At 35.3% G+C, this 13,018-nt stretch overlaps 1 protein-coding gene across 2 annotated transcripts; it reads right to left on the bottom strand.

The window, feature by feature from the left end:
* Positions 1-6,647: 6,647 nt before the first annotated feature.
* LOC132640948 (actin-related protein 6-like) lies at positions 6,648-9,766 on the bottom strand. 2 transcript variants are annotated; one of them, XM_060357754.1, is made up of 7 exons: positions 9,042-9,766; positions 8,131-8,344; positions 7,995-8,058; positions 7,795-7,879; positions 7,657-7,707; positions 7,505-7,567; positions 6,648-7,427 (listed from the first exon to the last, which is right to left on the bottom strand). In XM_060357754.1, exons 1-7 carry the CDS (start codon positions 9,731-9,733, stop codon positions 7,298-7,300), a joined length of 1,299 nt encoding a protein of 432 aa, XP_060213737.1. In that variant the 5' UTR covers positions 9,734-9,766; the 3' UTR covers positions 6,648-7,297. The 2 variants fall into 2 exon arrangements, with proteins under 2 accessions (XP_060213737.1, XP_060213738.1); XM_060357755.1 differs by lacking the exon at positions 7,505-7,567 and having other exon boundaries at positions 7,303-7,427; positions 7,616-7,707.
* Positions 9,767-13,018: the final 3,252 nt, after the last annotated feature.

The raw sequence follows: 13,018 nt of genomic DNA, 5'->3' as shown, positions 1-13,018 counted from the left end.
TGAATTCAAGGGCTTTTGAGCTTGATCTTGAATCTGGTGGTCTTGATCTTGAACTTGTACTTGGATTCAAGGCTTGAAGCTTGATCTTGAATCTTCGTCTGGATCTCTAGAACTTCTAGAGAAATACTTGAATGCTTTTAGCTTGTAGAGAAATCTACGGCGTTTGATCCACGAGCTCTCTCTGGCTTCTTGTTAGAATTTCTATCATTTTCTAAATTATGAGACCCCTATTTATAGTTATAGGAAGGAGGAGTTGTGATAACGACAGACTTCTTTCGACCGATCACATTTAAGCTGACATGTCGATATTTGATTGGCCGAAATATGTCACTTGTACACATGGCTCATCTTCATTGGCCTTTGATTTGACTAGGTATGCTGCATCATTTTGACACGTGGCATGATCCTATTGGCTCTTTCGTTTGACTTGGTGTGCCATGTCATTTGACACGTGGCGCCAATTTGGGCCTCTGGGATTAGATGATATCTTGGCCTTAGCAAAGTGGGCTCATCATTTGTAGCCAAACTAATGGACTAGCCCAATAAAATCGAACCCACCAATTAAATCCATAATTATTGGACTTAAATGATTAATTCAATTAGATTAGCCCATAATATTTATTTGGACTAATAATTCTTGAATTTAATATAATCTAAATTTCTTGTGAATTTAAATTTAATAAAATATCATTATCCACGAAGACAATCCAAAAAGAAAATGTTTCTTACGACTAACACTTAATCAGAACCCGATAGCCATTTCTTCTACACGGATGACATTTCTTTCTCCTCAATACTTTATTTACCATGTTCATTGCAAATGAAAAGAGCAATCACCAAAAGTCACCCAAACTAATACAATAATTTAAAGGATATAGCAGTTTTGGATAACGGGCAAGGCCTATAAGCATCCTTATATACTATCAGAAAGAGCATACTTCACCTCAATTAAGTATTATTATTTATTGTAATGACCCTTAATCTTCCATATTCATACATTACTTGACAAATTAAATTACAGGCTTTAAATAGTAGAATAAGTTATTAATGTTTTTTTTTTTGCTAAAGCTGTTGCCATTTGAGATTTCCTCAGGAAAAAGCAAACCGGTGGCTTCAATTTTCATTTAATATGGAGAGTTGTGGGCTTTAAGTATAGTGAATTGATGGAAAGAATAAAAGAGAAAAAAACAAAAGAAATGAATCAAATGACATTCGGACTCCCATCTGCAGAAGTTATTACATCAAATAACTTCATGGGAGCTATTATTTAACATTTAATAGGATGCTAATTTTGTTTAATTAGATTTTAATTTAGTGTAGGGGTAAAATGGTAAACTAACTTTGAAGATAGGAGCTTTCCACTTTTAGTATAATATGATGTTGGGTTAACTTAATTTTCTCAATTATACTTATTGTTATAGCCCGTATTTTGTACGTTCGGATAATTGCGAGAAGTTAAGGGCAAGACCATTTTCCAAAATTATTTTAATGTACAAGTTGTTATGAATATTATTTATGAATATTATTAGTATGGAAATATTGAGAAAAGCTAAGGGTAAAAAGGAAAATTCACAATGTGGTTCATGGTAATATTGAGGAAGGCCGAGGGCAAATTCGAAATTTGAAAAATAATTTTTCATGAAGTGCAAAACAAAACAAAAAAAAGGAGGGGGGGGGGGGGGGGGGAGGGGGGGCTTGAAATAAAAAGGGGCCATTTGGGCCGTCCCATTTGGAGTGGGCTTAGGCCCACCTAGAAGTTTAATGGACAAATAAAAAGATGACTAAGTCATCTTATTCATTTTATTCCCTAGAAATTTCAAGAACTTTAAATAACAAAAGAGAAGGAGAAAGAACAAGAGGCCATTCGGCCCTATGCAATCCAACAAGAACCTTGGAAAAAAAATTCATCAAAAATTATTTTCTTCTAGCTAAACAATCCATTGAAGGGTCCTTAGCAAAGTGAAGTGGTTATTGGAGCAAGAAAAACATATATCCATACAAGTTACAAATTCTAGCCAAGTGAAGAATCAAGGAAAAAGGTAAGGTTTAATCCTTTTCTTATATGTTATGGATGATTATGTATGTTGTAGTATGTGAAAGTGGGTGAAATTCATGGAAATATGGACACTTGTTGTGGCCGTGCATGTATGTGTGTGTGTAGGAATAATGATTTAATTATTTTACCTAGTGTTTGGTTGTTGTTGTTGTGGATGTTATGTTGATAATGAAAGTTGGATGATTCTAGTGAAGTTGTTATGGTTGGAGAGTTTGTTTTAGGGGTTAATGTGATTTGAAAATAGTCTTCTTGTATTTATGGGAGATAAGGTTGTTAGTGTGTAAATTGTGGGTTGTGATTGAATTTGGAAGAAGGAATTAGGTTGTTATTGTTCTTGTTGAAGTTGGAAGGTCTTGGGTGAAGTAGTATGTTAATCGGGTTGTTTTGAATGTTATGTGAATTGTTTGAAGTATTTTTGAATCATGTTAGATAGATTTCGGATTAATACTTGAATGTGGGATCATTGGTGTTAGTTGGATTATATGTGATTGAATTGAATATAAATGAATTGCCGACGAATTGTGTGACGAAAGTTGCTAAGTTGGCCGAGTTAAATTCTCGGATTTGTTGTTGTATTTTGGCCGGGTTGAATTCTCGGGGATGTTGTATTTACAGGGGAAGTGCTGCCGAAATTTCTGTAGAAAAAGTGTTGGTTTGGAATTGGATTCTAAGTGTTTATGACTAATGTTTGGTATGTGTGAATATTGTTGTAGATCTTGTGGAACCAAAGACTTAAGTTCGGGTTAGCGTAGGAAGCGGGCGAGGTATGTAAGGCTTACCCTTTCTTTCTTTTGGCATGATCTGTATGAAATGAGCAAATGACTTATATGTATGACTTCAAAGAAATTCCTACTCTTAGAGCCACTAGGATGGCAACGTTCTTGATTTCCATAAGTAGTTTCATATGGTTTGATGCGTATTTATGAATTCCGAAATTCTATTTGATATGTTCCCGAGTCTGTCTACGATTCTCACGTACTTCTGGGTATGAGTATGCTTAATATGTTCGAGCCTACTATATGATTGAACAATGAGATATGCATAAAGAGTTTGGTTCCTAAAAGAATTCTGTAAGTTCCAATGAATCTTTGACCTGTTCTGATACGTACATATGGTTCCAAAAGATATATTTGATTTGACCCATACGATACCCGAAAGGTACTTGATATGATTGTTGCTTCGGTTTTCCAAAAAGGGCTCCTGAAATGTTCGTAGAACGTTTTGTACTTCAAACGATCATAACTTTCTCATACTAACTCGGATTGACCCGAAACTTGTTTCTGAGCCTCCAGGGGTCGGTGAGCATACTTGTCCATCGAGTCTTAGAATTGATTTATACACATATGGTTCTCAATGCTCCGCTCGTGCGTGCTACTATTATATCGTCCGCCGAGCCTCGGGCCGGTTGTATCATTGTGTGTGTTATGTTATACTCGCCGCTAACATGTTATGTTATATATGGATCGGAGCCGACGCCTCGGTAACATGATATGTTCTGTTTTCTGTATATATATGAACAAGATATGTTTTTCAAAAGAAGTATTACTATGGATATATATATGTTATATGTATGGATCGGGCTGCACGTTCCGCAACAGTATATATTATATTTATGGATCGGGCCGAACGTTCCTCGGCAGTATATATTATATTTATGGATCGGGCCGAACGTTCCTCGGCAGTATATGTTATATGTATATGGATCGGGCCGAACGACAGTATATGTTATATGTATATATATATATATATATATATATATGGATCGGGCTGTACATTCCTCGGCACTTATATGCTATACATGGATCGGGTCGTACGTTCCTCGGCACTATCACATTATATATGGATCGGTTATATGTATATGATGACATATGAGGTCAACACGTAAGATCTGTGTTTGGAAAGTAAGTATTCTGACACTCTGGTCGATTTACTCATTTTCTGTACTCCTTCTGACATGTGACATCGGTATACATGAGTTGCGTTTGGAAAATAAGCTCCTTGGTTTTTCTGGCTAATGTACTTACTTTTGTTCCGTTGTTCCGATTATGATTCTGTTTTCTATATTTCATGCCTTACATACTCAGTATATATTCCGTACTGACCCCCCTCTTCTTCGGGGGTTGCGTTTCATGCCACGCAGGTACATACAGATGAGTAGAAGATTTGTCAGAAGATGTTTCAGCAGGATTGGCGAGCTCCATTTACTCCTGGAGTGTTGCCGAGTCAGAGTTTATGTGTTATGATGTTTTGTTCGAAATTAGAGACTTTGCAGACAGAGTCGTGGGTATTGGAAGTCAGTCTGTAAACAGCTCCATCAGCCTATGTCATTTTGTGTTACGAAATAAATTCCATATGATTACAGATTTTATTTGATTTGAGGAAGATGAAAAGAATATTCTGAAAGCATTTACTTTGAATTTCATTTTTATTTGATTTCCGAATCCGAAGAGATTATGTGTATAATGAGAGTCGGTGGGTTCGCTCGGCTCCGAATATGGGGTCGGGTGCCCATCACACCCTAGGGAGATTAGGGTGTGACACTTATATTGGCTAACCCATTTTTTGAAAGAAAAAAATATATTTACGGTATTCAAGTGATATAAAAAATATTTTATGCTACAAATTGTCATATGATGGCGTCGATGAAGTTAACTTATAAATAAAGATAACATTCAAAATTAAATAAATAAAAGTCTTGATATGACGAAATACTTTTGTAGATGTTCCTTCAAATTAAATCATACAAAAGGAATTGAAAAGTTAATGAAATTAATTATTTTTCATGCTTTAATATTTCCTTTTCCTTAAAAAACATGTTAAGAAATTATTTTTCTTAATTTAATTTATTTTTTTAAGAAATCTACATTGCAATTTCTTAAACGTGTATGTAGTTTTAGTATTCCATGTTTAATTAACCATTAGTTTTAGCATTCCATGTTTAATTAACCATTTGGCCTAAATTATATAAAACATTGATTATCTCCTCTTCTGTAAATATCTCAATATCCAAAAAAATCACTCTTGTTTGCAATTATTTAGTATTATTATTATTTTGAGGCTAAAATGTATTTTTTTTAGTTATTTTTTTCAAATATTTTTAGCTATATATAAAATAATTTTTAGTTTAATGATTAAGCAACACTAAGGTAGAAAGAGAATGTCACGATAATTTTTTTACTGGTCTATAATAAATTTTATAGGAAAAAAAATTAATTTGAAACAAGTTTAATAATTATTTTCACATAAAAGAAAGACAATAAACTTTTTGATCAATTTTTAATTTGGTTGAATAGATAGATTTTTTCTAGGGCATTTTACATAAATGACTACACTTTGGGGGTTTAAAATTTGTCATAGCTACAGTTTCAATATTTACATGGCATAGCTACTGTTTCTCCGCTGTATTCATAAAATGGCTCGTTGTGTTCATAAACGGTCTCGCTGTATTCATGAATACAACGAGTAATGTATTCAAAAATTCTTTTACTGTATTCGAGTCATATGTATTCAACTCAGTTGTATTCACGTCAAATATATTCAACTCAGTTGTATTCATTTGTAGCTATTTTTACATTGTATTCACTTTATTGTATTTAAAATTCAATGGTATTCAAACAACATAAATACAAAAAATATTGTATTCAACTTATTGTATATAAGAAATTTTTAGTGAATACAGCGAGTAATACATTAAAAATTTAAATACATAAAAACATAAGTCAGATTTTGCTGTATTCAAGTCAGATTTCGATGTATTCAAGTCAGTTATATTCAACTAAATTGTATTCAAGTCAAATGTATTCAACTCAACTATATTCATTTGTGGTTACTTTTACACTGTATTCACTGAATTGTATGCTAAAAAATGAATGAATACACTTATAAAGAAACACGATTTTCCAAATCCGGCACCGGAATCTGACCGGAAAAGCCACCGTCGGCCAGATTAGATAGATAAAATTCACCGTCAGCCAAATCTGACTGGAAAATTCGAGAGAGAGAGACGGCGGCGACCAGATCTGATCGAAAAATCCGTCGTTGGGTTGTCTTTGTCGATGGCGGCAGCCAGATCTGACCGGAGAAGTCACCTTCAACTAGATTAGAGATAAAAAAGCCACCATCGGCCAGATTTGACCGGAAAAGCACTCCAGCGACGTTAGAGAGAGAGCGAGAGTGGAGGAGGGTGTTTTAGATGTTAGAGAGAGGAGGAGGAGGAGAGAGTTATGTATTTTACCTTAATAGTTAATAATTGTCATTAACATATCAATGTTTGCTATGGGAAGTAATTAAGGCAAACTATAACTACTAAATATAATTACCTAGTATAAGTTTGTCAAGCCATGTAGATATCCCTTTTTTCTATTGTCACTATCACCTTTCCACATAATCATATAATGTAGTATTTAAAAAGCCCATATAGTTATTCAAATTTAACAAAATAGGTGAGAACAAAGTAATTGAAGCTTCAATTACGGACAAAGTACAAAAAAAATCATGTGAGGACTACAAAAATGTGACAAAATGAATCAGGAGTAAAAAACTACTTTCTTTTTTAAACTCTGCCCAGTCAAACATGTGACAAAATGAAACGGGAGTAAAAATTACTTTGTATTTCATTAATGTATCAAGGCTCTGTTAATCCACCCACACCTTTTTCAAAATTAAAAGTTCGCTATGTACAAGTTGGTATTTACTCAAAACAAGGGCTCATGACAATAGCTCCAGCTCTGAAGACTGGAAGAGAGATTTGGCCATGTTAAGCAACCACCAGAAGCAGTTTCATTTTGTTTTTAGTTTCCCCCGCATCTGTTTGACTGATTCAGAAACTCTGTTCTTGTCCATTTGATCATATCATCATTGTCCAACGAGATCAAACAAATAGTCACCAAAGCAGTTCCACCGGTCTTGATCCGTTCGTCGCACTGCCATTCATGTGCGAAATTTCATGCTGTCCTTAACATGTTACTACATAACACACATTTTACATTCAAGGATAAAGACATGAGAAAAGAGAAAGAGGATTGGTATTGAAGATGCCATAAGCTAGACTTCAACCAATTTGGCAAGAAACTGACTAGAAAAAGAATTATTTCAGAACAAATACATATTTAGCACACCCATATTTCGTTCATTAGCAACTGCAGAGGCAGGGGATCATCCTAAAATCTCCCCTCCATAACACCAACGATGAACAGGAGTAGAATTGCAAACTTCAATAGTATTGTCAGAATACACAAAAAGTTAGTGGAAGAATCTCTTTCGACATCTTGCTGATCCCAGCTCCTCATATTCAGCTTTTGTGACACACATTGCATCAAAGTCAGGACTTGATGCCAAGAGTGAGCCTCCACGCCAAACACCTAGAATAGGACTGCAGAAGCAACAAAAGTTAACAAGTTAGAGAAGTAGACACACTTGAACAATTTCACCAAAAGGACAGTATATTACTCTTCTTGAGTCGTAATCTTTAAACGATATTTCTCTGGGACAAGAGGCCGAAGTTCCATCTCCCTGTGTTTAGAAGAATTTTCAAAACATATAAGAAAACAGGACATCCACCTTTCGTAAAGCAATGGGCAACAAAGGATGCATCATCTTACAGTCTTTTGGCAAAATGAGGAAATAAAGTAGTGCCTCCCGTCAGAATGATGCTGACAACGTCCAAATTCAACATTGTCACTAGAAGAAGGAAGATAAGCATAAAACAATATTAGTAGATTCCAAGACTTGTGTACTACCTCTCATAGAGGACAGGGTGAAGATGAGGATGGCAGGAATTTATAGCTTGAAGAATGCACTCTGCAATTCCAGCCTGATTCAGTCCTGTAAACCACCAATACCTGATTACGAAGTTCATACTTAGCAATAAACCAATTCATAGGGAAGGAATTGAAGCAGATTCTTCAATTAAACAGAAACAGAATTCAAAGATACGGACCCAAGTCAGCTGGACGAAACATCATCTCTGGGACGAGGAACCGCTCATTTGTCAAGCCAAATTCCTGTTCATACCAATAAGTTAGAATATAAGAAAAGAGGGCGGGAAGCAATTTAAAGGGGCTTGGAAAGAGTACATTTTTTGCCAAATCAATTTTTGATCCGTTGCTTCTTTTCCTGTCCTCGAGCTGATCCATATTATTTTGTTCTCCTGCTACTTGCTGCGGAGCTTTATCATACAAAGATAGATATCTCTTTGGTTCTTCAGGATCTTTTAGAAAACCCTTAGTATGTGTAATACCGTCAGGAAGCACATATGTGCACCTAAACAAATTGTCCTTTCCCGGTTTCCTGGGAGATTGACGCAGTAGTTATGAACAATAGACGTTTTTGGAGACAAAGATCATCTGAATTTAATGTGCTCACTTAAATTAAGTTTTAAGTTGTTTTAGGTTTAGAAACATCGTGGCATTGAAGGATCCTAATTCTACATTGAGGCCAAAACATATAATTACCTACACAGGTACTTCTCAAAATATTAGAGAAAATACCCCAAAAGAAAAAAATGTCGTGATACCTTTGAACTACTTAAGGATAGGCCAATGCACTGCGTTCATGCCCCCGTCCCTTAGAACTAGTTATTTAAGTAAATAACAGCAAACAGCCCCCCTCCCCCCCCCCCCCCCCCCCCCCCCTTAACGCACATGTAAGCTCTAAAGCTTAATGCAACACAGGTTAGGCTTTTCATGTAACTTAATTAGACATTTCCTTGCAGGCATCCACAGGCTTTGTCTTAATGAGAACAAACTTAACAAATACACCTGCTAATTGCAAAGAGAACTTTATGGAGGAATCTTTTAGTCATTCAAAGTATGAAATTAAAAATTAATCACTTTATGAATTAGGAATTTGAACTAATTCTTATACTTGGTTGACATGATTCTTACTTCATATAGTCCAATTAATTGCAGTTATTTAAATAGAATGAAGTCATTGTTGGCCAAGGACATAATAAAAAAGTGAGAAGCATAGAAAAGAGTATGTATACCTAGCAATGTGCAAGTCCCTGGGAACATCCAAAGAGACAAAGCAAAGTTTCTCCTTAACATCATCCATAAGGAAAGTTTCATCCATCAAATTAACACTCCTATAACTGACCAACTCCTTCAAGTAATTAGTCAAAGCTTTGCCACCAAGGTCAAGCCTTTTCACAGCATAATTCAATGTAAAATTCTGAAACACAGGGGAAGCATGAGTAAAAGAAAATCCACAGTCGACAACTAAGCTACACTGGGCTTTTGATAGAAGCCCATAAGGCCGACGAGAGGCTTCATAAAGATGGACCAGGGAGGGGCAATCCGACACATAAAGGGCCTTGAAATTGAAATCTTCAAAGACAATCTCATCGAGAGAGCGCTGTATAGAAGGGAGATTGAAAAGGGGTTCAGTAAGAAGGAGAGAGGATTGTTGTGGAGTGATTTTGAGAAGGTTAGAAAAGATGTGAGACCAAAGGGAAGATTGCAGATCAGGGTTGATAAGGTAATCACGGTCGAAAGGGCGGCGGGCAGTGGCGGAAGTGAGGTCGATGTCAGGGGAAAGAAGTTGGTCAGCCATAAGCCATTTCTTGGAAGAAAGAGGACGACCCATACTGTTTGGGACAATAGCTGTTGGGTCTCTTTCTCCCCCGATACCAGCCTTCACTAGCCCGCCGCCGTTGTCCAAAACCACAACGTTCGACATTTCCCAGATCAGAGTTAGAGCCTGTTTGAATGCGCATATGCCTATAAGCTGTTGGGCAATTGGCGCGAATGGCTGGTCTTCAGATTTTGCCTCTCAAAATGGTGGTCTTTAATTATTGCCCTTCCGAGCAAAATTAACATAGTAAAAAGGCATTACTATTCCTAACCGTTATATATAAAACACAAAAATCGTTATTCTCAAATCCTTCTATTGTTAACCCAGCCCAACTTCGTTCCCCAAGCCAAATTTCTCAATTATTCAAATCGTTGTTTCAAGTCAGATTTCTCCATTGATTTTGCTGCTACAACATCAGTAAAAGGTACAAATCTTAATTCAACTCAATTTAACGATTTTATTGAGTTTAGATTGTTAATATTTGAAAAAGATCATCTTCTACGACCTGATTATTAAGAAACAGATGACATACAACTCAGATTGAACATTACGCATGATAAAATTAATCAACAAAATAGAATCGATTGGATTTAATGCTTTGTTCTGATTTTAATTACTTTATACCTTAATTAAATTAGTATAATGCTTATTTACTTGAAATTATAATTATAGTAAATTCAATTTAAATCAGGCAATGCTTATCGATTTAAACTTGAATTAAGGTAAACTGTGTGCAAATTTAGAACAAGTATGCCGAAGGAGGCAAAAGTTCAATTTACAAAAGAGTAGAGTATGCCGTTAACGGCAATGTTCTGAACCAATTTCATAACAAGTATGCCGGAGAAGGCAAAAGTTCTGGTTTATATAGAAGTATAAATTAGTCCAGTTGCGTCAATCCTCTAATTGGAATAACTGTTGCAGGAATTTGATTTAAATTGGATGAAGGTAGAGGAGATTTTCATTTTTTTTATTTTTTTAAACCAAAAACAGTTACTGCATTATCATCAGCAAAACAAAAAGTGCTTATGCCGGAGGAGGCAAAAGTTCAATTTACAAAAGATTAGAGTATGCCGTTAACGGCAATGTTCTGAACCAATTTCATAACAAGTATGCCGGAGAAGGCAAAAGTTTCTGGTTTATGTAGAAGTATAAATTAGTCCAGTTGCGTCAATCCTCTAATTGGAATAACAGTTGCAGGCATTTGATTTAAATTGGATGAAGGTATAGGAGGTTTTCATTTTTTTTTTTTTTTTTTTACCAAAAACAGTTACTGCATTATCATCAGCAAAACAAAAAGTGCTTATGTCGGAGGAGGCAAAAGTTCAATTTACAAAAGAGTAGAGTATGCCGTTAACGGCAATGTTCTGAACCAATTTCATAACAAGTATGCCGGAGAAGGCAAAAGTACAGTTTACAAAGTAGTAGAGTATGCCATTACAGGCAAAGTTCTGAACAAACTTCTGAACAAATATGCCGTAGAAGGCAATACTTCTATTTAGAAGCCATTAAAGTAAAATTCTACAAACCTAAAGAAACTTACACTTCATTAACATACATTTAAATATATATATATATATATATATATATATATATATATATATATATATATATATATATATATACCCATTCCAAATTGCCCCATGATTAACTTGGCCAGTGTGCTGGAATAACCTCTGCCTTACAAATCGTAATTCTCTTCGCAAATCATCATTTTCTCTACTTAGAGCACCGTAAAGAGCCCTCAGAAAATCTATGTCTCTTTTGATATCAGTAATTTCATGAGTAATTTGCAAATTTGCAATATTAGGATGGATTTGGTTATGAAGATGGACATGTTCATGTGCTTGCCCATGGCCACCATTAACATGTACAATATGTTGATTTTTGTTCATTTTGTATGTGATTATATCTGGTTTTCAGAAGTAAAGTGTTTTTTTTTTCCTTCTTCTAAAAGTTGTGTTGGTTTATATAGAAGTATAAATTAGTCCATTTTAAATTGGAATAACTGTTGCATGGATTTGATTTAAAATTGGATAAAGACAGAGGAGGTTTTTCAGTTTCATGAAAATAAATGTTGCAATTTCATTGGAATAACTGTTGCAGAAACAGTTACTCCATTTTTGAAGAATGCTAGTAGCGACAGAACTTCTGTTTAAAAAATGGTAGAGTATGTCGTTTCAGGCATACTTCATGACTTTACATACAAAGCCTGCTGGGGAGAGCAGAACTTAAATTTTCAAAACTAACAACTTAAATATATATTTCATTTTGGTTTTTTCTCAAGTGAATCTCTCTTTATGCAGGAAGTTTAACAACAAAATGACACCAAGATGCATCTACGTAGCCTTCAACGGCAAATGGGACGCCGCCTATAATTATGTTAATCATGAAACCAAGCTAATACTTGTCAATGATGGTGTAAATTTTCAACAATTTACTCAACAGATATTTGCGGGGCATACACAAGATACTCAGCAAAAAGAGGCCAACATATGGTTTGACACCAGTGAGAAAACATCCAAAGGGATGCGTGTAACAAATGACATTGATCTTCACATTTGCTTGTACCTGCTCAACAACAATGACAACTTCAGAAATTCCCGTTTCATATTAGAGTTCAATTCAGCTGATGCGGAGAACAACCCATTACAAGAACATCATATTGAATCTATCCTAATGACAGAAGGACAAACCATAGAGGAAATTGACAGACAACTCTGCATTGCTTATGAAGAAGACATGTCTGAAGTTGGATTGGATGACGAACAACACAGCCCTATTGGACATAACCTTGGGATTCCACATGAGCAGAGCGAGATAGTAACTCCTAACTAGACACCTCAGCAGCTACAATGGCAACCACCAAACATTGAGCAAGTTGTAAACAATGACCTTTCTCAGCATCCAGCTTCAATGAATGTTGTATCACTTACTCCGAGCATGACAGTTGAAGAGACACAAACACAACCATGCAACAAAACAAAGACACTAAAGAGGAAGAGGATACAAAATGATACACAAATTTTGACACCTAGTGCATCAATTGATCAAATAGAAGTTGGCATTTTATTCAAAGACAAAGATACCGTGAAAAAGTGCATGAATAACATTGCAATTACTCGTCATCAACAGTACAAGGTAGAAACGTCATGCACGCAACGGTATTACATCAGATGTGTTGACCCAACCTGCATTTGGCGTTTCCACAGTTCAAGGTTTAGAGGATCAGAACTTTTCAAAGTAGTTAACTTTGAAAAGAGACATAGTTGTTCAATAAATTTCATCACCTCTGACATGAAAATTGCAACTTCAAAAGTCATAACGGAATACATTACAGACCTAGTACGCCATACACTACAAGAGATAACACCCAAATTTGTCATTGAAGAA

This window comes from Lycium barbarum, chromosome 5 (assembly GCF_019175385.1).
Source record: "Lycium barbarum isolate Lr01 chromosome 5, ASM1917538v2, whole genome shotgun sequence".
NCBI lineage: Eukaryota > Viridiplantae > Streptophyta > Magnoliopsida > Solanales > Solanaceae > Lycium > Lycium barbarum.
Note: the sequence above shows the minus strand (reverse complement) of the source record. Positions and strands in the feature narration are given on the sequence as shown.

Excerpts from the sequence above, each read along its gene's own strand:
- LOC132640948 (XM_060357754.1), bottom strand. The coding sequence starts at position 9,733 with ATGTCGAACGTTGTGGTTTTGGACAACGGCGGCGGGCTAGTGAAGGCT. Across the intron at positions 7,880-7,994 it reads GTTTCGTCCAGCTGACTTGG|GACTGAATCAGGCTGGAATT; the intron begins GTCCGTATCTTT and ends GGTGGTTTACAG. Across the intron at positions 7,428-7,504 it reads AAGATTACGACTCAAGAAGA|TCCTATTCTAGGTGTTTGGC; the intron begins GTAATATACTGT and ends TTGCTTCTGCAG.